This window comes from Medicago sativa, chromosome 3 (genome assembly GCF_051527215.1).
Source record: "Medicago sativa cultivar Bolivia chromosome 3, Bolivia_mono, whole genome shotgun sequence".
NCBI classification, from domain to species: Eukaryota; Viridiplantae; Streptophyta; class Magnoliopsida; order Fabales; family Fabaceae; genus Medicago; species Medicago sativa.
The window spans coordinates 73,002,733-73,028,530 of NC_140751.1; the positions used below are offsets into that span (position 1 = coordinate 73,002,733).

Below are 25,798 nucleotides of genomic sequence, written 5' to 3' on the forward strand. Positions count from 1 at the left end.
AGTTGAACGAGTCATGTAGAACCGTGAAAACCCCTAGTTACTAATGCTTGATATCATATTTAATTTTCACATTACACAAAAGTAATAAGTTTACTTTACAATATTGTGATTTGTTTGTAAGAAATCGTCTCATACTTACATTATCATAATTATTGATGATAAATTATTAAATAGAGTAATTTTAGGTTAAGTTACCTCATTTTTTTCCTCCTCCTTAGACTATATACTAGATTATTAATACTGGAATGCTAACCAGTGCCCTGGGGACATTGGTTAAGGAAGTCAAAAGATAAAATTTTATATCCAAAGATGAAACATTCAGTACATTGATTACACAACTTTGAATGCAAATATTACCTTTTTTGGGTCACTATTTAAACATTGGCTTAAGTGCAGTTTTGCCCCCCCTATTTTGACTGAATCGGAATTTTACCCCCCCTATTTTAAAACTCGGAAATCTACCCCCCCAATTTGAAGTTTTTCGGAATTTTGCCCCCCCACCACATTTGAGTGCATGTTGGCTGATGTGGCAGTGGTGATGTGGCTTTTAAAATATTATCTTATTATCCACCTAATTAATTATTTAAATTAAATAATTATTAATTACAAAAAATAAATTAATTTTTAAAAAATCGATTTTTTTTTTTAAAAATACCTTAAAATGCAGAAAAAAATTCTAAAAAAAACTAGAAAATAAAGATAAAATGTAGGAATTAAAAAAAAATAAATACATGGAAAAACAACATCACATGAAAGATAAAATTCCATTAAACAACAAGCATAACAGAATCTGACAAGCATAACAGCTAATCCTCAAATGAAAAGGGCAATCATGCATACACTTTACAACCAAGTATTCTTTTTCATTTTTCTTGAGACGCAGATTTTTCCTAGTCTCCAATGCATACTCTTCATATGCATCCTTTGCTTGCTTTTTATTGTTGAACTTCAAACCCTTTTCAAACTTAACATGGGCATTCCCTTCACCCAGCTTAAAAATTGGATAGTTTTTACCAAGCTCTTCATCTTCACTCTCTGGTGGAGTATGTAAATCATCGGAATCTTCATAGTGCTCATCTTGAAAATCAGCTGCAGTTGTAGGAGTATCCAATGATTTTGCATCTACATTATTAGTAACCAAGCAAAATGTTTCAGGTGGAAAAATAACACTCAAATCAACACACTCATCCACTCCACCATCATCAAAGTAACTATCATCTTCATCATCGTCTTCTTCCTCTTCACTTGCAATACAATCATCATCTTCTTCCTCCATGTCTTCCTTGTCCAACTCATCATCATTTTCTGTATCTTCACAAGCCCTATATATATCAAGCACATAATATAAACACATACTCCAATATATTCATTAAAAATGCTCAACGAGATACCCCAAATCATGAACCAAACACATAATATAAAGAGTAGGGGTGGGTAAAAAAACCTTTTCACGATTTTGGTTCACCAATAAACATTAAACGCTGTATTTCTATTTTCTGCATTTTTAATGATTTTTTATGCTACATAAAATTGGGTTTGATTGGTTAATCATATAGAATATTCATGACTGAAACAGAATCTGAGTTGCAGCTCATATAGAATATTTATGCAATTATATCACTGAAACAGAATGCAATCCATGTATGACTACAAAATAAAAAAGCACAGATCTACATTATGTCAAGTTCCATATCAGTTCCAAAATCAACAAAGGAACAGCAACTACAACAACAGAACAGCAACTACAACAACAGAGCAGTAATAAATATGAGAAAGACATACCTCAATTTCGTCATTGAACTTGAACCAAGAATCATTACTTCGTGATTCACCATTTTCAGTGAACGGCGGCGACAGAAAGAGGGAGAACGATGAAGATTGAGAACAGAGACAACGCTGTCAAAGTGGATCGGTGATGACGAAGTGGGAATGGCGATGGTTAGGAACGGCTAGGTCAGGGCATCGCCTGAAGGGAAGGAGAAAGGGAACACGGTTGTTTACGTTTTGGTACTGAGATCCACTTTTTTTGGTAGCGTTTTTAAGTTACATTTTTTTTATTAATTTTTTTCTTTTTTTAATTCAGAATATATAATATAAATAGTTTAAATGGGTGAATATTTATTTTAGTATTATTTAAGCCACATCAGCACAATTTTAGTATTATTTAAGCCACATCAGCACAGCCACCTCAGCCAATTCCTGGAAAATATTAATTTGGAGGGGTAAAATTCAGATTTTTAAAATAGGGGGGCCAAAATTCCGACAAACATAAAATTGGGGGGGTAGATTTCCGAGTTTTAAAATAGGGGGGGTAAAATTCCGATTCAGTCAAAATAGGGGGGGTAAAAATGCATTTAAGCCTTAAACATTTAATGTAAATATTACTATATTAAACTATGCTTACATAAGAAATTTTCCTACAACAACTTGTTGTAAGGTTAAATCACCAAGATCATGTTATTATATGAAATTAGAACACACTTACTTGAAGAAGCCGAAACTATAGTCACGATTACTATACTCGCTGAGATTTGAGACAAAGTCTTCCCTTACCTTTCACATGCTTTGAACATAGGGTTTTCAATGGGGCAAACCACTAATGAGCAGAATAGTCAGAGTGATAGCAAAGGAGACCTAACCTCTCTATTTATAACCATGTAACCTTAGGTACCAACCATCATGAACCCTAGTGTTCAGGCCTACACTTTATTTCTACACAAATCATATTAGGTGTCAAAAAACCATTATTTTTTGATCACTTTTATTATGCTCTGAGTATCATAAAGTAGATTACAACATCAACCTATTTTTATTAAAACCAAAACCCACAATTGATTACCGCCCATAAAGTATTAGAAGAAATTCTAACACTTGCGAGCAATACGTTTACTTGAAGCATTGTTATGTTTTTTTTTTTTACTAATTTGCAGCCCACACTAGTTTGTATCCCTATTATAGGTTGTGGCTGGCCATTGAAATGTCAACATAAACGCTTAGGCATACAAAAACCGGCAACCCGTGCCATCAAGCACGATCATATGAGATGACAAAATGGTTTTGTTTAGGAAAATAAATGCTCTACACATCATCAGAGGGTAACTGTTGTTTTCATAATCCATGTGGTTTAGTATCATAACCATCGTTTTCTCATTCATCTGGAGTGGTATGGAAAATGACTAGGGCAAAACAATTGGCGCAGCCATTTCATTTTCATAGCCTTATCAAAGATAAATTAGATAGCTACATACATTATTTTATTTATTTACTACAAGAGAAAACTAGTTTCAGCGTGACGCCAAGGGCATGATAAACATGCAACTTTCAGCAAAGACTAGTTCATTTACACAATTACACTATTGTGATCTAGATAATTTGTGTCTGATTTTTCTTTAGCAGGGTCGAACATATATAAACATTTATTATTCACTACTAAAAAAACAAAAATTAGTGAGGGAAATTTAGTGAGGGAAAATATGAAATCCCTCTCAAATTCCGTCACTAAATTTTGCTACCAAAAAATTTATGAGGGATTTTATTTTTTTCATCCCTAATTTCCCTCTCTAATTTTGCTTTTTCTAGTAGTGATATTTATTAGGTTTGATTGAGAATGGATTTGTCGGCAATGACACAATTACACTAAGGTTGTTTATACTTTCTCAGTTGTTTTTCCTCGTTATTTATGTAGAAAAATTTCTTCATCATTATTTCTTCATTTTCAATGCTTAATACATCATTGATTATAGTTTTGCCGTGCCAAACTTTTAAGTATTTGTTGCAAAAATTGAAATAAATGGAATAAGATAATGAATTGTAAATTTTCTTGGAACATGTAAATCACTTTAAAATAACAAATAAAAATGAACGAAATAAGAGAAAAGTAGCAAATATTTTAATGTTGCATTTGGTAATTAACTGGATAATCATTTTATAATTTCAATTTTATTAAATAAGAATATATTGTAGGCAAATTGTATTTCTGTAAGCAATTTCTTTGAAAGTTAGACAGGAAAAAAAGAAAGGAATCCAAGACTTTGAGGGAAAAAAGGAAGAAAGAAAGGAGGGATGGAAGCATATTAGAAATCGAGAAAGTCTTAGTTGGTTATAAACACAAATAAAAATTACATAGGCACACACATATGGATAAGAAAAAATTTATAAAAAAAAAGTAAAAAATGATGTGACTAATTTGTTTCTCTGTTTCTCTTTTAATTTTTTCCATTTATGTACGTGTGTCCCAATATTTTTGATTCGAGGTTGTGACTGCTCTTAGAAATCACATGATCAAATAGATGAAATTTATATCGTAAGCAAAATAAGCTTGAGAGTTTGGCAGAAAGAAAAATATCTTAATATATTTCTTATTGAATGATTGATGAAAGATGATAAATAATTAAATACACAAGATGCTCTATATATATATATATATATATATATATATATATATATATATATATATATATATATATATATATATATATTATAGGCTTATTGCAATTTTGATCCTCCTATTTTCATCATTTTGCGAAATTGGTCCTCATATTTTAAAATTCGACAATTTTGGTCCCTCTATCAAATATTTTGTCTAAAATATTGTGATATAATGTGTTTTAAATGAAGTATATTGTGATATAATGTGTTTTAAATGAAGTACTCAAGGGAATTTTGTTACAACTTCATCGATGTTGATCTTTTTCCATCTTTAGATCATATTCCACGACATTTAAAATTTATCACATCACATTTTTATAATTCAAAAATATGATGGAGTAAGGGGTGTTCGCGGTCCAGTTTGGATCGGTTTTGAGGCAAAAACGCATCCGATCCAAAGATAAAATCATATGCGGTTCGGTTTTGGATGATTAGTTTTAAAAAACCGATTCGATCCGATCCAAATTAATGCAGTTTAATTTGGATCGGTTTTTGGATGTCCAAATTACAAATTATAATTTTTTTACTAATAATAATCTTATAAAAATATGATAAAATAATAGGTTTGATACAAAATATAACATATGATTTATGAAAAATTAATAGTACAGAATAATAATGATTGATTATCTTTAAAACGTACGAAATAGAAACAAAATTGATTAAATTAAACTCGTATTAAAAGAATTAAAAAGAAAAAAATAATGGCTTAATATAATAAATTATACTTATAAAAATGGAAATATATATTAAAATATTTGTATGCGGTTCGGTTCGGTGCGGAAAAATCAATCCAAAATCCGATCCAATCCAAGCGGTTTTCACAAAATGTCATCCAAACACATCCAATAATATTTGGTTTTGTGCGGTTTTCGGTTTTTTTGGATCGGTTTGGACCAAAACTGTCGAATTTTAAAAATAGGGGGACCAATTTCGCAAAATAATAAAAATAGGGGAACCAAAACAACAATTAAGCCTATATTACATAGAGATCGTGAAAAATTAATAAATTTCCTACTTATACATACTATAATTCAATTTCAATTTCTTAAAAAAAAAAAAACTATTATACTTCTAATAAAACAAGAGGCTATAAACATAGTACTCTGTGTGAATAAAAATTTAAAGGGGCTTAGATAAAATCTACAAATCATACATTGAAAAAAGTATCAAAATAATTTTTTTTTGTCTCTTTTAATTTACCTCGTTGGAATGAATATTATGGTGATTGTTACATTTTATTTGTTTGTATATTTCACGGAGATTTTTTTCTGTCTCTTCTACATATGTTGCTTTCACTCTCCCATGAGAAATTTTCCTTACAAACTACTAGTACAATCTTCCAATCATATCATAATCATAGTCAAATTAAATAAGCCTTGAGGTTTAGTCTTTTAATTTGGATCACCTTCTTCTAGCTGGTTCACGTGGGGGGTTTATACAAGAAAGTGCTCGTTTTATGGAATGTGCACAACATACATTATATTATTATAAGCAAGGTTTCTAAATTCATCTCTTCCAACATCTTTGTGTAAAATCAAAGCATTATTTTATTTTAAATGATAGAGAAAACCAAAAAAAGCCAAAATGATTGTTGTGCTAAAATGTATACATCAAAAGTTTCACAAGTGTTTTTAAAACCTACCGACTATCAACCCGATCAAAGAACTGGATAAGTGTGTCATTAGTCGAACTAGTAAATCACTGGTTGAACCTAGGTTTTTGCCGGAAGCTTCGGATGGCTAAGATTGCAAAAGAGACACACACATTGCAGCTCTGGTTTATTCTTGATATGAAGTTGAGTGGGAGTAGATAGAGAATGTTGTAGAGAGTCAAAAGATGCTGAATTATTATAGAATAAATGAATAATAGTAGCCGCAGTTAAATAGACCTGAACAAGAATAATCTCTTGAAATGTATAACAAGACAAAGACATGTCACTGTTGATGTTGTTTATCAATCTGAAATTCTGCACCTTTGTATGTAGTAGACAAGGAAAATGTGATTGTTGGAACTTGGTTTTCCATTTGAGGGCTCGAGGATATATAATAGGGGAAATAGTCACTTTGGTCCTTGAATGAGCGACGAGTAGTCATAATAGTCCCTCAATGTATCGAAATTGCAAAATAGTCCATGATTGTGCACTTTGTTAGTCAAAATAGTCCTTGATATTAAAATATTTCGTTAATATTGTCATATTAGTCCTTCAATAGACTTACTTATTGTCATATTAGTCCTTATACATATTTACTTATTGTCATTTTAGTCCTTATATCAAAAGAGTTATTGTGAGTATTAAGGGGTTATTTAAGCTTTAGGGACTATTTTGACTAACAAAGTGGACAATCAGGGACTATTTTGGAATTTTGATACATTGAAGGACTATTGTGATTACTTGCTACACATTCACGGACCAAAGTGACTATTACCCCTATATAATACTTCCCAACCAAAGTTTGTTTTGGAATTCATTCTCTCTTCATTTCTTTCTTCCTTTTCTTGTTTAAGTCAAAGTAAGATATGCATACTCTCAAGCATGGGTACTCCAATTTGCAAAACGTACCCGTACCGGGTACTGGTACTCGTATGGTACTCGTACTGGACGCACCCATGATGTACCAATATTTTTTTTTTTTAACCTTGGTACGGCAGTGGTACTCTCAAGGTACGCATAACCGTTTTTTTCTTGAGAAAATGAGGTTTTTCATTTAAAATTAAATGTGAAGGAAAAGGAAATAATGCAACCTGGAACTGCAACTGTTGCAATATATCGTACAAGGGTTCTTATTTTAGAATAAGATGTCATTTGCTCCGAGAAAAGAAAAAGGGACAGCTATTTGTCCAAAAGTGACGAATGAATATCTTGCTGAGATGAAAGAACTTGACAGAATTGCTAATGAAAAAGCAAATCCAGTACAAGTTCCTTTTCCTACTGGAACTACAAGTTTGAATCCGCCGGTTGAGCAATATAATTTCCTCATGCTATGTTATTTTAAATTATTTTTTTTTTATCGTAACGTACCCGTACCTTTGTTTTTTGAGAAATGCCATATCCCGCACCCGCACCCGTGCAACACAGTATGCATAAGATGCCAACAAATAAATATTTACTGAGAAAATGGAGTCTGCATCAAAGTTGAAAATTTTGAAGCTGTTCAAATATTGATGCCAGATTTTCAACAACAGTGTGTGGACAAGGACAAAAATGTTTTGTCAAAATATCTATTGTTTTAACTTACTAGATCGCGCGACCCGTGCTATCGCACGGGTCAATATTGAGTACAATATATTTGCAATTTAGGACTACGACATCACATGAAAATAAATTAAAACAATGTGAAATACATTTTAATGTAAACTTCATTCCAAATCACATGGGTAGTAATAATGTTAACTAACGAACACTTTGGAACACTTCTTGGTAAACTACATTAGATGTAACACTTGTATATTTGTCTTAGTTATATAAATATATATATTTATGTAAGTCTGAGCTATGGGTTTAGAAAAAATAATTACATCAAAGAATACATATTATACATATTTATCTGGTACACTATTACAAAGACGTTGTGTGAAGCGTTCACATATTACACTATTACAAACTTTGACAACAAATATGATACTTCAGCCATCTCATGATAGTAGCAGGACTCAAAACTGTTGAACCATTGACAATTATCAAGTATTATCATGCAACATAATCAACAACAAATCAGTACCTATATATCTAAACAGAAGTAACTATTATAAATAATTTGTGAGGAAGACAAATTAAACTTCTCACCGTCTTGCAGCCCCTTTGCTTTTCCAAACTGATATATAAATCCAAGACCTTTGCTTCCTTTCCCACATTCCTAATTAGCAACCCATTTACTTTGCAAGTTTCACACTTATCATGTTATTATTTGCATAGATAACATTAAAATGGCTAAAACACATTCATTTTCTTTTAACAACCAAAATTTATTGAGATCACAAATAGTACAGTGCATGTCAAAATAAAACCTCATAGCAGCTGCAATCGGTAACATCTTAATCTATGTTCGTGCATTTCAATTATGAACCAAATTAGAGTGCTAAAAAATATCCTCGGCTAACACAAACCGCACCATATCAGAAATAACAAAGTTGCTGCAACACCAGCAGACACAGAGAGCAATAAGGGAGAACAATGATCGAAATCATGGCAAAGAACTACATCAGCCCAGGCTGTAGGAAGCTCAGCACCCAAACCATGCAAATAGGAGTATAACAGCGACTAAACCAAATACTATTAAGGATAATTTGTAAGCAAAAACAACCGGCCAACACTCTTTACATACATTGATTCTTCACATACAAAACATTCTTTAAAAAAAAACATTGGATCAAACATTATATTTTTTGCTTTATCTTTGTGAAGTTCTCATTTGAGATTGGAATTATTCTAAAAAGAAATCTTCGCACAGGTTTGATAACTTAACAATTAACCTTCAATCTCATGCCGCTCAAACTGAATGAAAGGTCCTCTTGCATACCATTTAGTTATTAAAATTGAAGCTTATATATGTCACCCTTCCAATCCCCTATTCATCTGATTTTGCATCAGACAAATTTCATATATAACTTTATACAGGTACTAATTAGAATATTCAATTTCAATGCTTTGATTGCATAAGATTTGAACTTGCAAAAATAAAATATATTCAATACTTGTTGAATATTACAATATATATGTCTTATATTACTTATTACTTATAAAACCTATTGAACCATCCACTATGAGAAGCTCTTAAAACTGATGTTATCAATCCATCATAACCTAGAGGTTCCCAAATATAGCAGAAAACTAATCAAAAAACGCTAAAAGGAAATAGGAAATGTGGGAAAAAATAATCAGTAATCAAAACTGCAAATATATGATTGTAACTATACATACTTTGATTGGTTGAAGATTTCCTCTGTGAATACACTGCAGAACCCCAACCATCATCAACGCGCTCAATCCAAACACAATCCCTTCTAATCGCATCAGATTCGCAACCTGAAAACCCAAAGAACACAACCATCAGGACCAAAATAATAATTGGGAAGCTTGCTAAAGTTAACGGAAAACAAAAAAAAAAAGTGGAAAACCATATAACCATATAACCAAATTGAAGACCACATGGGACTTTTTGCAACAGCCACCACCGCATAAACCTCCTTCTAGAATATAACAAACAAAAAAAAAGACCTTTTACAAATCAAACTCAAAGGCATCCCCCTTTATTTCAAATGAATTAAAGACCCGTGCAAAAACATCAAACAATGGTTTTCTTGTTGTCAGTAAAAATTGCACACAAACTTACCTGTGGATTGGTTGTCTAATTACACCTCATTGTGACGGGCTCTGGAGCGTGAATCTCTATCTCTAGTTTATGGAATGTGATTTGGTTGGTTGTTTCTACACCTTCTTTCTTTCTTGGAACCATCATATTTGTCATTATCCCATTTTGCATTGTCATTATGACCCTGATCAGTATTTGCAGCTCTCTACAAAAGAATAGCACAGTCAGTGAAGACCTGAAAACATACAATAAGTTGGACAAATCATCTGGTATCTAAGCAGTCAAAGGATTTATTCCAACTATCAACAAATTTTATAACATAAACAAATTTGAAACTTAAACCATAGGCAAAGCAAAACTGAGTATAAACTATAGCAAAAATATAAACACTGGGAAGCCTAAATTTGCAGCAGCTTTAACAACAAAAAATCCAATAACAGGTAGCAAGAAAAGTTTATCAATGATGATACTAATGAGGACCAAAGGTTCGAAACTTGTTACCTCCTTTTTGTATTCCAGAACCAACTACCTCCTCTTAATATACCATAAACAAATACCTGTTGCATCACATCTTCTAAATGACCCGGATCTGGACCAACGAACTCTGCATCATCACTACAACAAATTAAAAGTGCAACACATATTCATAATAAAAAAATCTTAATCAGAATATCCATTACCTTTGGGTCTTACAACATGCATAATCGGAATAAGCAAGAAAAGCATAGGATTCAACAATTTTGCACAGAATCAGAAGAGATTGAAACCCTAAAACTGCTGAAGAATTGATTCCAAAAATCAAAAACGAATTGTAATAATTTTGTTTGTTTGTGAGTTGAACTTGAAATCAAAATCGTATGGGAGAGAAATTTTGGGTTTGTGAAGCAAAATTGAAAAAGGTTTGGAGAAGAGGAAGATGAGGTTACTCTGTGTTATAGAGAGCGCGGTTTTTGAAAGAGAAGATATTGTGCTTTCTAAAGTGGTCACGTGGAGCTTCATCACCTATTGGGTAATTTTGTGCTGGTCGGTGGGCATCCACAGAGTTTGAGTCTTTCTAGAAGGGTAGGAATGTCAAAATGCTTTTTTTAAAATGCTTGCAGTTTGGAGCCCAAACAGGGGCAATCTGGTAAAAAATGCAGATCAAAATGCTAGGGTTGTGCTAGGGTTTGCTAGCAGTGCTAGTTCCCTTTAATATAGTAAGATGTTATAAGGGTGATGGTGTAAGTTGTAGTGTAGAATGCATATGTTGAGAGTCACACACACCAATGTCACAAGGTTCAAGCCAAAAGGGTGTTTAAATCTAGTATATCAATTCAACCAATTACTACAAAGAAAACTCAACCCAAAATACTAATTTATTAGGTGAAAAAATTCCATGACTTAAGTTATTTTATATATTCAATGCGGGATAAAAGTTGATGTGCACACCTGCTTCTACTCGCATTTCAAAAAAAAAAAAAAAAAACTACTTCTACTTTATAGGCAGACCTAGTGGTAATCCCCTTCGGTGACATCACTTAATCGACATTGGTCTCATGGTAGTCATTTCTCTTTTAACTACTTCACTCATCTATCTTTTGTCGTGTAGCTTAATTGAACTTATAGATAGCTATTTTTGTAGTTAAACTCTCAAAGAAAGGATCAACTGTTATCACTTAAACTCACAAGGAAAGTTCAACCCAAAAGATTAGTTCATTACGTGAGAGTCTCGTGGTTTGAGTACTGTGAGTTTTCTTATCCATTCAACATTGAACTAAGAAAAAAATCTCCGAGCCATGCAACAGGTCCCAGTTGTATTCTTGACATCAATCTTAACAAACAAAAAAAATCCTTAATCTGCTCAGCTCTGAGCATTGCACCTTCTAATAGTTGGTGTTTGGTTGGTTTTCATGTGATAAATGTTGGTGATTCACTCCTTTAATTTCAGACTTGTAGTATTCAACATAAGAATTAGTTACATGCAGCAATTTTGGCTGTTTAATATAAAAATAAATATTTACCAAGTTCACAAAAAGTTAAAAATAAAGATTCAGCATTTGGTCCTGTACTTGAATATAGTGTATGAAATCAGATAAGAAGCATTTTTATACTTTCACCAAAAAAGATAGAAACATTTTTATTAGGTATAAGCTGCAAAGATAAGCTTTATTACTTGCTGCATATCATAAGCCTAGTATATATCTGCCAAGTCCAGATATAAAATAGATCCCTCCTTTATAGGAGAAATAATGTTACATTCTAATTACAATTTAGGGACCTTCAACCTCCAATTGATAATATGGAGACTCATCCAATGCCTGAATTGTCCCATCAACACTACAAACCTGTATTATAAACTTGAGACTAGAAGTATCTAAAGGAACTTCGAGATCAGAAACATAAAAGCAGTTTACTTGTGCTACTCCAAGGTACTCCTTCACCGGTTCTAAGGTTGTACCTGGATCACCACCTGCTTGTTTTGATAATTTCGCCAAATAAATGTTGTACTTCAGAAAGAGGTAGTTCTTTCCATCTTTCAGTGTCCATGAAATTTTAATGTTGAGTGTCTTTGAACCCTCGGAACCTGATGTCCATTTTATATATTTACCGTCAACTAGCCAGGAGGACGAAACAGGAAAATCTGACTTATAGTCTGAATTCTTGATTGTAACATGACCAAGAAGTGCATAATAATCTGATGGAGAAGCCACGGTACAGTCTTTGCAATCTGATAATGAGGAATTTGATCTGTAGCACACTGCATGGATTTCGTTTAAAGTGTATCTGTTCATTGCAATTGCACTTTCGTTTATAACCCATCCAGGGGAAAATCCCTTGTGTTCACGTGTTGTGATTACTTTGTTGAATTTACTTGAGAGATTATTCACTTCCCCGGATGTGAGAAGTACTTCATTTTTTTCGTCGTTGTTGGAAGTGAACACAAGCTTTAGTCCTAATGAAGAATTGCCATTAGATTTCACCTGCATCAATCATGCAGTTATTAACATGAGAAAAGTGAGGGCTCTGATAGGAATACTTCATATATAATAATTTCGACGAACTTAATGAATGTGCATTAGACGAGTATATATGATGGCATATTTTAAATACTAGCATAATAGACCAATGTGTAGTTATTTCATCAATTGTGATAAAGAAGTTATAGCTTACAGAATAAATAAAGTGGATAGGATCCTCGCCCAAGAGAAACTCTCCTTGAAGGATTTTCCTCTCAAAGTGAGTTTGCTCTTCAAGAGATCCTTTAAATGTAATGTTCCCCCCTCCACTAAATGATGCTTCCTTCAAACTGCAATTTGCAAACAACAAAACAATACCTCAGATCCAGTCAGAACTATGGCAAAAAATTTGGAAGCAAGATTCATAATAATGAATTATATTTCTATGATAAAATCTTCCTAATTCAATATGAAGAGCCTTTAACGAATCTTCTTCATGCACATAAATATGAGTTGCTCCGAATAGCCATATGCTGTTTTAGAATATTAATTTTTTTTATCAAATTAGAATATTTAATTAGAGAATTTAATTTGAATAAATGCAATATGTGGTATGTACATGTACATTCTGTTCAGTTCTCACTTCTCAGTTACAAGAACATCTTAAAATATTATAATTGTGCAATCACTTACTCTATAGTAACTTGAATAGAATTTGTAGGATCAGCAAGCTCAAGGAGTGGCTGAAAACAAATATTTGAATTGGATTACAAAAACAAAACCAAAAAAAAAAAAACTCTTAAATTGGTATCATAAATTCACAAATTGAATTTGAGTTCCAGTTACTATAGTTATTTTACTTAAAATTAGGCCCTGATCTCATAATGAAAAAAACTAGTAATTCAAATAAAGGGAGAATACAGTCTTTTATAAACTAAGTGCGTACCTGAAAGCCTTGGCAAGAAATGTTGCACCATGTAGCATCCGATACATTGTTTCCATCAACTGAAATATGATAACCACGTCCCTGAAGTAACAAAGATAAGATACACAAGTATTTGAGCAAAAGTTAGATGGCTTTGAAATTGTTAACCTGATCAATCTAAAGTTAGATGGATTTGAAATTGTTAACCTGATCAAAATTTGTATATAATGGCAGTGGTCCACTAAAGATTCGCACTATTCCCCATGATTTCTCCACAAGGCCCCACCAACTGCAATATCGAACCCATAAGAATGATGCTAGTACGCATGAGCAAGAAATTTAAGGTTTGATATCCATCATTCATATAAAGAAAAAACTTTGATCCTATAACTGTTACCTACTACCATAACTTATTTGAAATTGCATAAAAGACTATTCAGTAGCAATTGGATTTGTATGATCAAAGAAATTAAGTTTCTTCATTTTTTTTTTTTGAAAACATGAATATTGTAATAGACTTTTGAGTTCAAAAAGAATTTTGTCATACTCCGATAAAAGAGAGAGTGCACTAAGGGATCGGTATAAAATAATTCGAAGTCTCAATCAATTTGTCATACTCCGATAAAAGAGAAAGTGGACTAAGATCGGCATAAAATAATTTGAAGTCTCAATCAGGCTCAAATAAATAGGGACTATAATGATTTGAAATAACACTAGAATGCATAATTGAAATAGAAATAGAAACACTTTCTAAGGTTCTTGAAGGGGGATAAAGAACTTACAAGCTTGAAACTGAAGTTATTAGATGACAGTTTATGGCTATTCCATATGACAAAACTGGAGCATGTAAAAGATCAGGAATTCTATAAGCATTTAAAACATCATCACACAATTGATATTTGGTATTGGGAATGATCAGAAAGAAAAGTAACAAAGAGAAGAAGGTTTGAAATAAAATACCATGCTAGTCATGTGAAAAATTTCCGCTCAAATCATGTGGAATTATTCCATTATGTATTCCGAAAGAAAATAGAACAGCCAAAAATGACAGAGGTTTAATCTGTTTGTATCTATTAAATTAAATCTAGGAAAGTTTAAAACTTAAAAGATACAGTCAGATTGAAATGAAAACCTTTGATGAAGAGTAAAATGTGGGGAATCTATAGCTTATACTCATACTCTTTCCTTCAAAAAGTCTTCTGCTTATAGATATTTTGAATCGTATAGGTGAATCATTTTATTTCTTTCACCTCTAGCCTTTTTTCCATCTCCAATTTTATGTTCTTTCTGTAGTTACAATGATGGCCGCTTCTAACCTTAGATTTTTCCTTCTTAATATATTATTATGCATCAAATTGTAAAGCTTGTGATATTAAATTTGCAATAATTTTTTGGTATTGCAAAATAGATAGTTAAATTACCTATTCTGAGCAGTCTCAAAATCTGGGGGTTGCTTTGTCTCATAGACCCATCCAGGCGCAAATATTGCAGCAGAGACATCATTCTTTCTTATTACATCAAGAGCAACATTTACCTGAGACATTCATGACAGACTTAAGAAATTACTAGAAACAAGAATTGAGATAATTACCAAAAAAGGGAAATTAACAATTTAACGCTAAGATTACATACATTCCACTGTCCACCACCATACGTGTTCCTTCCAAATACATCGATTCCCATGTATACATCGAACTTCCGATCACCGGCCACAGCAGCAGAGACCCTTGGATAGTCTTCCTTTATGATTACATAAAAAATTAAATTAACTAAGGAAAACGACAACTGATTAAACATCGGCATTGTTGAAGGAAGATAAGCAATACCTTCCATGTATAGTTTACAAATATTCCATCACATATATCAAAGAACGGCTTATTCGACTCGTTTAGTTGATCTTGCCAATTCAGTTTACCATCAACTGTAACACTGTCATACCTACATGACCATTAACACACATCAAAGTCTACTTTTGGCACCACCCAATGTAATAAAAAATTGCTGACTCTGATACTTACCACAGCACTAATGATCCAGGTACAGACGAATGCATTGTTAATGATAAATGGTCGACAAACTCTTTCAAGTTAGAAATTTGTGCAGGATCCAACTCTACCTCCATGTTTATCTGCAATTAAACATTACAACTTTGAATAATTAACAAGAATCTGACAAATGTGTTGCAAAATATAGTACAGAGATAACAAAATATTTACTAGCCACCCGTCGAAGCCTAATTGAACAGCAAGCTCTGTCAGACGTTCTGCATACATTTGTGCAGACTCCTTCGTTGAAAGCAGTACATCACAGTTAGCCTTTCCCTCGTCCCATTCGGTGATGAAAGTCCCCAACACCTGAAATATCAAAGAAACAAGTACAACCAATGAATAATCCATCTGTTCTGATGATCAATAAATAGTGTCAGAAACATCTCCAAGTGAGAAACAAAGTCAAACTCTATGAATCCAAAACTCCCAAAAAAGATTCAGAAAAGTACTTTTTTTTATGTGTATTCAGAAAAGTACTTACATTTACCAAATGATCTCAGATCAATTAAATTAAACCAACTTTATGAGCATATAAATGGCCCAAAAAACTATTAGTTAGTAAAGCAAAGATGAAACAATGTGCGAAAATTTTATTAATGAGTTTCAAATGGCCACAAAACAATGTAGCCATAACTGTAATATACTTTTATCGTCGATCAAATCAGCACAAACTTCAAAAGTCAATATTCATGTCAAATAATTTAGTATTTACAGATTACAATTCTGGATACATAACCACTAGTGGAAGAAAGGACATTGAAGCTACTCAACCATAATCACAATTATAATCATCATCCAGAAACTCAAAATTCAAAAGATAACTTCTAAATATCGACATATTATAAAATCTAACCATAGGTATATCAAAAAATATAATGTTCACCATTATCCATGATTCTTTTTTATATTTTCTATTTTTAAAATTTTATTTAAAAAATATGATTATAAATTTTTTGACCAATAATACCACTTCTGGATACCTTAAGAAAAAGCAAAAGTAAGACAAAACTCTTTTAAATGATTAGTGACATCAATTCAAATTCAAAAAATAAAAGGAGAAAACTCAAATCAATTGACAATGGAACCAAGATCCTCTTTGAATTTACTTATTGTACTTTTCTGCAGACATACACACTTTTTAAGACTGTTTGGAAGAGCACATGAAATCATTTTGTAACAGTTTGACTTTATTTTAACTTTTCTTGTTTAAATAGTTTCATTAAAATGTGTCTCGCTTTATAATTAGTTCGAAACTCAATTCAACAGTTAACTTATTGAATTTGATTTATCAACCACATAAGCTGGAATAAATCCAGCTCAACTAAGTTGATCTCGACTAGATTCATTTCCAACCGAGCAAGTAAGCAAGTTAGTACCTTGACACCGTGGCGATGAGCAGTGTTAATCCAACAAACAGGAGGAAGAGTAACAAGATCATGAGAAAAGTAAACAAAAACATCAATCAAATGCCAATGCCAAATAGAATAAGCATTAACATTATCACCACCTTGAATCCACTTATCATCTGAGTAACCACCAGCCATATCATGGCAAACCAACAATCTACGTCTATCAGGTAACTTAGAAGATGAAGATGGAATTGGAACTGAAGCTTTGTTGAAAGGGTAGTGAAAAGAATCGAAGTAAGAGCGTGATTCGAGTTCTTGGATGGTTTTGATTGGGTATGAGATTGGGATTGAGGGTTGTTTTGGATCGAACAGTGGAGGGGAGGGTGAGGATGAGGAATTGGAATTGGGGGTTGACATTGTTAGGTTTTGGGTTGTTTGAGAAATGAAACGGAGAATGTTTCGGATTTTGATTAAGAATTCGCGGTTTATATAAGGTTCGAGAGTACGAGGATTCATGAAATCGTTGTTTCACTTCACACGTTAATGTCGTGCTACTTCTAACACTGTAGTACAAACGACCAGGTTTTGGTGCTGTAAAATTAGCCCTGTCTAAGGGATAGAATTTACTTTTTAAAACCAATAAGTAAAATGTGTTTGGAGTTTGAACTCTTGCCTTACATTTTCCATCCGTATTATAAGTCTGTCATTTGCAAAGAAATATTGTTTGGGTCATGTTAACTAATGTCTCCACGACACCGGTTAAAGAAAACAAAAAAATATAAGTTTTACATTGAAAACACCATTTTCTACGATTACTATACTTAACTAGTGTTAAATGGACATCAGTTAGCAAACTTGAGTTTTCCTAATGTCATCTGTCAACAAAACATCCATCAATGCATTTACCATTACTGCAATGCAAGACACTGCATGTGATGTGCATTTAACTTTAGACTACGGAGTTAGTACTACATAAGTGGTGGGATCGGTGGAGTAATACAGAAGTGAGGTCATGATCATTTACTTTACACACATCAGGGGAGAAAACCATATACAAGACTACAATTGAATTCATTGGTTTAAGGCATATAGATCTTCAAATAAGCCAAGTCCCTCCTTCCAAGTAATTTCATGCTAAGAAAAAAAGTGGTGCTTGTCCTCTTTGTGGGGCCAAGGCCATGTTACTTGATTCCTGTCCACTTGTGATTTAGATACTGCACGGCAGGTTTAGTCCTACAATTTTTCTCATGATATAAATATTTTATCAAATAGTCTAGTGAGTTTTATCTATTAAGATGAATAAATCGAAAATTCAGAGTTCAAACATCAAATTTTCTGTTTTTCTTTTTTCTTTTCGGAGAATGCTAAATAATGTCTGAAGAAATATGGGCATCGATTAGCAGGACTTTTTCTTATTTAACATTATATATCGTTTTTTGTTAAAAATAAAAATCACTTAAAATGTTAGTATTTTATTTTGTGAGGACTTAAACTTTGGACGTTTCACTATTCGGCCATTAAACTAGAAGATCAATATTTAAATTTATCAACAAAAAAAAAGACCAAGTTTAATGTATATTTAATATCAAATTAAATTTCTCCAAATTAATGTTATTTAAAAATGACTTTTGTTGAATCTATAGAGTAGGTTTTGTAAAATTACATTGGTGATATCAAATATACATTTAATTGATGATAATTGGTGTGTGAACTAAATTTATAGCAGTTCTTCAATTTAACAAATTGATTTTCTATTTTAAAAATTGGAAATGCTAACTTGTGTCCTTAAGGCACAAGTTAATGAATCAAATATAGTAATTTTTTGTTGGAATATATGTATTGAATTTAATTTTTGAATTTACAATAAATAAAATGCACAAAATTTAAGGAAATATTTCTACTTTTGGGTTATTTATCTTATGCCCTAAGGATACGAGTTAATATGACCCCTTAAAAATTTGTGAGAAAATTGGTATTTTGAAAAATTGAAAATCTTCGGACTACCGAGTCTTTGCAAAACAAAACAAAAAAATTTTGGAATGCTGAAAACAAATCTGATATTAATGTTTCAAAAAAGATCTTGTAACCAAAAAAAATGTTTCAAAAAAGATCTGATGTTAAGGGTGGGGTCGGTGGAGTAATAAATAAGTTAGATCATTATCGTTTACTTTATGCACATTTGTGGAGAAGACCATGAACATATCAATTGTGGAGAAGATCATTATCATAGGATTATTTATGGATTAAAGATCTTCAAATGACAATGGCCAAGTCCTTCCTTCCAAGTAATTTCATGCTATGGAAGAAAGTGGGCTTGTCCTGTTCTTGGGGACCATGACCGTGGAATTTTGATCACGAGATTTAGACTCAGCAGACTTGCCCTACAATGCCTAAAGTCCGATTTTATACTTTCTTGTTTTTTGTTATGTTAAATTTATATCATAATATAAATATGAGGTTTGCTAGGATACACCCACTAGTTTTTATTAAGGTGTGTTTTAACAAAGATATAACTAAAAAGTTGTTAAATACACCTTAAGGTGAATGTTGCTAAAACACTCCTTCTAAAAAAATAAGTGGGTGTATGTTAGCAACTCCTATAGGCATTTGCTAGAATACATCCACTTATTTTTTTAGAAGGTGTGTTTTAGCAAGTTATAACTAAAAAGTAGTTAAATACACCCTAAGGTGTAGCTTGCTAAAACACTCCCACATAAAAACTAGTGGGTGTGTTCTAGTAAATCCCTATAAATATATATGGTAAGAGAAATACTAACAAGTGCCTTATGGTAATGTTTAAAGATACTTGCACACAAAAAATTAACATGTTAATAACTTATTTTCAACTTTGTACACAAATTTAACTTATGTTGATTAATGTTCAAAAACATTTCAAGAACAATTGTTTAAACTGTAAACTCATACGCAATCTCTAAAATATGAATGAATGGAAGATTGGTCATTCAGTTGCTTAGCCTCGTTAATGACTTGTGATCTTGCTTCAAAGGACTTCCAAGGTAGAAAACATTCTTTCCATTAAAGAACTCAACCTAGCAAAGTTAAATTCAAAGCTTAATCTACCTCTAGGTTGAAATTAAAAGCATAAAAAGGGAAGTTTACCTACGTTTAAGCGAGGGTCATAATTAAATAACAGTATTAACGAGTACAAAACAAAATTGTTCAATACCATGACTTTGACACTTTGTTTATTAAAGTTACATATACCTTGAACATAATTCGACTTCTAGTTTCTATTCCTGCATCCTATCAGACTAAACAAAGGAACATGAATAATTTAGATAAGAAAAGAACATTAAAAAGACTATAGATAGTGGGAGCAAACAAAATTTGGGATAAAATTAATCTTGATGTTCATAACATAAAAGTCTATCTTTCTCTGATCCAAGGACTAGTACCTTTCCAAATCTCTGCACTGTCACCACTTTCTATGTACATTAATCGGTAAATGTCACTCACCGGCTGATAAGGTCTCTATCGGCAACAAAATGGAAGTCGGTCCTCCGAACTCTGGAACTTTTGTTACCAGTGTAAGATGTATACATGTCAGATCTTTTAGGGGATGCCAACAGAATCATGTGAGGATGCTGTAATATACTAGTCCACTGGTTATCTAAGAACATTCAACCAGCACTCCACCATTACAACACCAACAACATATCCATAACAGCGTAATCAGACATGGAAACTTAGATTTCAAAGTAAATCCTCTGTGCCTGTCAACTTGGCATATTCATCCTCATCTATGGTCCCTTTCTTCAATTTCTTCAACAACCGGTATTCTTGCGTCAACTCTTCCTCATCTTCAACTGTCTGCTTAGCACGTCTTTGTTTAGCTGTTTGCTTTCTCATGGCAGTAGGTACTTCAGGAGTTCTCTTTGGTTTTTTAGGTTTTGGCTCTTTCTCTTTGGCTTCTTTCTTTACTTGCAGGTTTTTCTTCCTTTGTTTCTCTCTTGATTTATCCCTATAAAATTTGAAGTTTTAAGTCAGCAGCATGTTTGCAAGAACAAAGCAAAAGTGTACTGAGAAGTTTTTTTTTTAATAAAAAAATACCTCATTTTATTGATCAAAACTCAAATGAGACAACTACATGATGCTTTTTGACCGAGTTAAAAAGTGTACTTGGAATAAGTTAGAAGGACAATCGAAAGACAACACGAATATAGGATATTCATGTTACATTTAATTGTAAATCTTGTCTCAGTTGCCACCCATAATCCCTCAATCAAGATCAACAAAGAACTTGGTATACAAAAGAACAGCTTCCCAATCCCTCCCCTCTTCAAAGTATCTTGAAGAATAAGTTTCTACCTATAACTAAAAAAATAGGGATAACTTTTATCGAAGCATGAAAAAGAAGCTCAAGCTCCAACTCAATTTTGATTTTCATACCCCAATCTGAAGCTCAATTTGAATTATATTAAATTATACAATTAAATTTTTGATGTTTTAATTATAAATTTATAATGTTATAAAATTAATAAATATCACAAAAATAATGTAGCCCGAGCCAACTGCTGAGCTCAAGTACTTTTCTATGGTTGTAATTGATTATTTGAACTAGTGAGCTTCAAATCAAATAAAGTATCATTCATCAATTGCCCTCCCCTTGGAAAATGTAACAATAATAAGACAGATGTAAGCAATATATGCTTTTCATACCCAATATAACTTTTGTACATCTGATGGTTGTAAAGTTTACAACCATTAATGAGTTTCACCTAACAGCTTGAAGTGAGAAGGTTCTTGTCATGGTATTCACGTTTAAGAGTGTCTCTATGTAAGTAGGAGTTTGATCCATGGCCACTTCTATTTTCAAAATTAAAAAAATATTAAAATTCAGCACAAGTTTAGGTGGCCCTTTGCATTGTCCATATTTTAAGCATAACAAGCTCTCGGGACCGCGTGCTAGATATAATAAGCTCATTCATGAGCCTTTATCTTGTTAGAAGATATGGACAACGCAACCTAATAAGCTCATTCGTGAGCTTTCATCTTGTTGAAGATATGGGTTTTAGATAATGAGATGAGAAAAAGAATTAAGAGTAGAATATAATTATGATTGAAGATTTGATGATAATCAGACCATTCCAAAAGGTTAAGCAGTAACCCCTATTTATAGGGAGACAAGACTGCTAATCCTAATTGAACAGGGAAACAAATCATGATAATAACCAAGTAATATAGAAGCTAATCTCACGGGATACTCTAAGATAAGAAACTAAGTCTATGAGATAATTCAAGATGATGAGAAAATATTACAAGATGTTTTTCTTATATATCTATCAGCTTAAGCTGTTCAGAGATATGAATATTGACAATTAGAAAGGTTACTGTTAAAATGTTTTTACCTGAATCTAATCTCCTCGAAATTGATATCTTTAACTGGTTCAAATCCCACGGTGGATAGTGAGTGGCGTTTTATCTCCGGCACTAAAGGAAGTTGCAATAAGCCATGTCCCGTGGCTAATTTGCCAATTTCAAGTTCTTTCCACCTGTAAGAGTGAGAACAGTTCAACGATAATGATGTTTAATCATCGAGTGACAGCAAAATCATATGTCAACATTACTCACCTGAAAATATAAGAGCAGTGATGCTCTTTATAAGCGCGAATGTAAGAAACAAATGCCCTGACTCCCTTCTCCATGACATCACGATCTTTTGTTGCCGCGGAACGAATCTAAAACATTTTGATCATAATTTTGTTATCAGGGAATTGAAAGGGTTAGCTTTTCATATACATTTTCATGTTCACAAAGAAGAACTGGGACTGGTAGCCGTGTTTACCTAGACAATCAATAAAACTTAAAAAAAAAAAAAAAAATAAATCTAACAGTGAAGGAGTAATATCAAGATCAGCCATTCAGCCTATAAGGTAATCAGCACATTAGTATGTTGTAGCAGGGAATTTATTTCCATGTTGACTCTACCGGAATACTATTACGGTAGTTCACATATCTAATAACTATTTTTAATATCGATTGACAACCATAACAAGGGATCCTCCTATTGCATCCATAAAACATGACAACACAGTAAATTAAGATAATAAAAGCCGAGAATAAACCTCGGGTATAACATCAGGTGCATTGTCGGAGCACATTCTCTCTTGAAGAGGAACTCTTCGTATACGCAAGAATTCTACATATGATTCCTCCTACACATTGACATAGATTAATTTACCATAAAAAGATAAGCTTAAAGAATCTTATGTATATTATAAAAAAGCACTAGAACATGATACTTGTGACAACACCTTTGGTAATAAGAAGACAACAGCATGCCCTTGTTTACCCAGCCGAGCAGTTCGACCAACCCTATGTACGAACACATTTGGGTCTTGAGGAGGATCATACTGTGGAATAACAGAGGATGCATTAATTGCATTTTCTATAAGTGTTCCAGTGATAAATATGAAGAAATATTTGAACCACGGTTTATTTTTCAATTTGACAACAGAGAGAAGATGAAACACAATGTTTAACAGACAGTAGCATCTACATTGTCACAAAGCTACCTGCACTATACAGTCTACACCAGGTATGTCAAGTCCACGTGCTGCAACATCCGTACACAAAAGAATTCCATTTGAAAGGGATGTAAATGAAGTTAGTGCCTTCTCCCTGACAGACTATATAGAAAAATAAATAGCCAATAAGTATACAAACAGTAAAGTTCGACAAAAATAATGGGTGATAAGAAATACAATGCTGATATAAAAGAATAATAATACATTTAATTTCAAAACTGACAAATGCTTGGTTGCTAATAGTCAAACTTATACCTGCTTCATCTTTCCATGAAGGGAGATCAAGGAGAAGCCTTTCAAAACAGAAAGGCGAGGAAGAACCACTCCCCAATAGTCAACACAAGCACAAGTCATGAAATATCTGCAAAAATGAAGTTTTGAGTATGATAAGCTATTCATCTACTACACAGATCATACTATTCATTATTAACATTGTGTATCTCACATTATAATTTTTTTTGAGCGGTTCTTAACAAGGAAATCTACAAGCTGTGACGGTTTCTTATCTGCCTCACATTCCAAGTACTGCAAGCTCGAAAAGAAAAGAAAAGGATTAGTATAAGAAAAAATGAGTATAAACTGTTTTATGCACCTATTAGTAAAACATGAAACATCTTATATGGATTATAGTAAGAGCGCCAGGCAAAGACTCGCTGCTAAATTAACCAAAAAAATGAAGGGATTCTACTACTAAAGTGAAAAAATGAAATCACCACACATCTAATCTCTAGTTTACTGGCATGCCACATAGGTAATACCTCAATGTGAAGACCTGAAGGTGTCTTTGAAGACTCTGTTTTCTTTGATGCAGCAGAATCATTTGCTGTTTTTGTTTCAGCTCGAACTTCAACCCTCACAGGATTCCTCAATCCTGCTTTGGCAAGCTCTTCCACAGCCTGAGTTTGAGTAGCAGAGAATAAGCCAGTTCTTCGAAGCTTAGGCAACTCAGTTATGATAGCATTTATCTGCTTCTGGAATCCCATATCTAATAGTCTATCAGCCTCATCCAAAATCAAAATCTGCACACACAATTACAATCAAAATCCTATTCCTATTAATACCCAAATGCCACAAATATAAGGAATCTTAAAGCACGAAGCTACAACATGACATAGATATTATTTTGTACCACATGACCAAATAATAAATCCTGAAATATTCTCTCTAGAACATATATCTGCATGTATTTTGTATAATTAGCTATGTACCACCGACACTTCTGATTGAAAGCATGTCTGGTGTCCAATAATGCCCGACACCGACACCTTACATTACATTCAATTATGTCATTCTCTCAAATTATTTGCCATTTCTGTGTTTCATTGGTAAAAAAGTAAAAGATAAGAGTTTAATGGGGATGCACCGTGTGAATTTATTTTGCACCGACATCCAATAGGAACACACTATATTGCCATCTAAGCCTAATTTGTAACCGCTTTTTAAAGATAACTTAACTACCAATTACTACATCCTTATTGGCCGTCAGCGTAAAAACTTGCTTACATTATCTCTGCATTTCGTATTTTCTCTAAAATTTATACCTCAAAGCTTTTGAAATCCAAAATATCCATCCGATTCATAATATCATGTAATCGCCCCGGCGTGCCAATCAATACATTTGCTCCTTCTTCCTCAATTTTCTTCATATCTGCTTTCACTTCCACTCCACCAACAAGTAGCATTGATTTAACATTCGCTAAAGTCGAAATAAAAGGCTGTGCAACATGATATATTTGCGACGCTAATTCCCTTGTAGGAGATATAATCACTCCAAGCACCTACAAATAACCAAACACTTCATTATCACATAAATTGGACACATTACAATGATTAACCTAATTGAATTGGAATGAGGAGAGGGAGGAACCTGGTGAGGTTTGGGATTGGAAGCGTTCCGGCGAAGAATTTCGACAAGTGGAATGACGAAAGCTAGGGTTTTACCGGAACCGGTGGCGGCATCGACGGCGACGTCTTTGTAGCTGCAGAGTAAGGGGATAGTGGCGGCTTGAACGGGGGTGCAGAAATCAAAGTTTGAGTCTGTGAGAGCTTGAAGAACGGGTTCGGAGAGTGGTGGTTTTAGGTCGGAGAAACGAGTTGAGGTTAATGCTTTGTTGGGGAACTCGGAGTCCATGGTTGCGGCGTTCAGTGTCTTTGTCGAGGTTTGTGGTGTTGTATTTGTTGATGGTTGGTTTAGGGCTGTTTTTTATTTTACGGGATGCTCCTCTTACTAATCAATATTGCCAAAGCTACCC

General features: G+C 32.9%; 3 protein-coding genes and 1 long non-coding RNA gene across 7 annotated transcripts; all 4 read right to left on the reverse strand.

Moving 5' to 3' along the window:
• Positions 1-687: 687 nt before the first annotated feature.
• On the reverse strand, positions 688-2,013 carry LOC146939973 (uncharacterized). The gene is made up of 2 exons (XM_085753552.1): positions 1,783-2,013; positions 688-1,322 (listed from the first exon to the last, which is right to left on the reverse strand). Exons 1-2 carry the CDS (start codon positions 1,833-1,835, stop codon positions 746-748), a joined length of 630 nt encoding a protein of 209 aa, XP_085609678.1. The 5' UTR covers positions 1,836-2,013; the 3' UTR covers positions 688-745.
• Positions 2,014-7,889: 5,876 nt separating this feature from the next.
• Positions 7,890-10,727, reverse strand: LOC146939974 (uncharacterized). 3 transcript variants are annotated; one of them, XR_015031845.1, is made up of 7 exons: positions 10,421-10,727; positions 10,242-10,344; positions 9,762-9,945; positions 9,555-9,618; positions 9,350-9,454; positions 8,216-8,304; positions 7,890-8,088 (listed from the first exon to the last, which is right to left on the reverse strand). It is a non-coding gene; the product is annotated as an uncharacterized LOC146939974 (long non-coding RNA). The 3 variants fall into 3 exon arrangements; XR_015031843.1 differs by having other exon boundaries at positions 8,216-8,285; positions 9,563-9,618; positions 9,762-10,344; XR_015031844.1 differs by having other exon boundaries at positions 8,216-8,285; positions 9,762-10,344.
• Positions 10,728-11,830: 1,103 nt separating this feature from the next.
• ENGASE85A (Glycosyl hydrolase family 85) lies at positions 11,831-18,134 on the reverse strand. Of its 2 annotated transcripts, XM_085753554.1 has the most exons (12): positions 17,026-18,134; positions 15,818-15,955; positions 15,620-15,729; positions 15,428-15,539; positions 15,234-15,341; positions 15,023-15,135; positions 14,384-14,464; positions 13,809-13,890; positions 13,623-13,703; positions 13,370-13,419; positions 12,891-13,026; positions 11,831-12,700 (listed from the first exon to the last, which is right to left on the reverse strand). In XM_085753554.1, exons 1-12 carry the CDS (start codon positions 17,512-17,514, stop codon positions 11,990-11,992), a joined length of 2,211 nt encoding a protein of 736 aa, XP_085609680.1. In that variant the 5' UTR covers positions 17,515-18,134; the 3' UTR covers positions 11,831-11,989. The 2 variants fall into 2 exon arrangements, with proteins under 2 accessions (XP_085609680.1, XP_085609681.1); XM_085753555.1 differs by lacking the exon at positions 14,384-14,464.
• Positions 18,135-20,119: 1,985 nt separating this feature from the next.
• LOC146939976 (P-loop containing nucleoside triphosphate hydrolases superfamily protein) lies at positions 20,120-25,693 on the reverse strand. The gene is made up of 11 exons (XM_085753556.1): positions 25,414-25,693; positions 25,088-25,324; positions 24,305-24,565; positions 23,992-24,071; positions 23,802-23,907; positions 23,535-23,648; positions 23,274-23,372; positions 23,085-23,174; positions 22,591-22,697; positions 22,368-22,511; positions 20,120-20,980 (listed from the first exon to the last, which is right to left on the reverse strand). The coding sequence occupies exons 1-11, from the start codon at positions 25,675-25,677 to the stop codon at positions 20,713-20,715; spliced, it is 1,770 nt and encodes a 589-aa protein (XP_085609682.1). The 5' UTR covers positions 25,678-25,693; the 3' UTR covers positions 20,120-20,712.
• Positions 25,694-25,798: the final 105 nt, after the last annotated feature.

Bases quoted from the DNA above. Each gene is read 5' to 3' on its own strand.
- LOC146939973 (XM_085753552.1), bottom strand. From the start codon at position 1,835: ATGGTGAATCACGAAGTAATGATTCTTGGTTCAAGTTCAATGACGAAA. The intron at 1,323-1,782 runs GTATGTCTTTCT...TGATATATATAG, and splicing joins AGTTCAATGACGAAATTGAG to GGCTTGTGAAGATACAGAAA.
- ENGASE85A (XM_085753554.1), bottom strand. From the start codon at position 17,514: ATGAATCCTCGTACTCTCGAACCTTATATAAACCGCGAATTCTTAATC. The intron at 15,540-15,619 runs GTAAGTATCAGA...ATGGTCATGTAG, and splicing joins CCTGGATCATTAGTGCTGTG to GTATGACAGTGTTACAGTTG. The intron at 14,465-15,022 runs GTAATTTAACTA...AAATGCTTATAG, and splicing joins TTTGAGACTGCTCAGAATAG to AATTCCTGATCTTTTACATG.
- LOC146939976 (XM_085753556.1), bottom strand. From the start codon at position 25,677: ATGGACTCCGAGTTCCCCAACAAAGCATTAACCTCAACTCGTTTCTCC. The intron at 24,566-25,087 runs GTATAAATTTTA...TTGTGTGTGCAG, and splicing joins TGGATTTCAAAAGCTTTGAG to ATTTTGATTTTGGATGAGGC. The intron at 22,698-23,084 runs GTTTATTCTCGG...AAAATGTTTTAG, and splicing joins CACCTGATGTTATACCCGAG to ATTCGTTCCGCGGCAACAAA.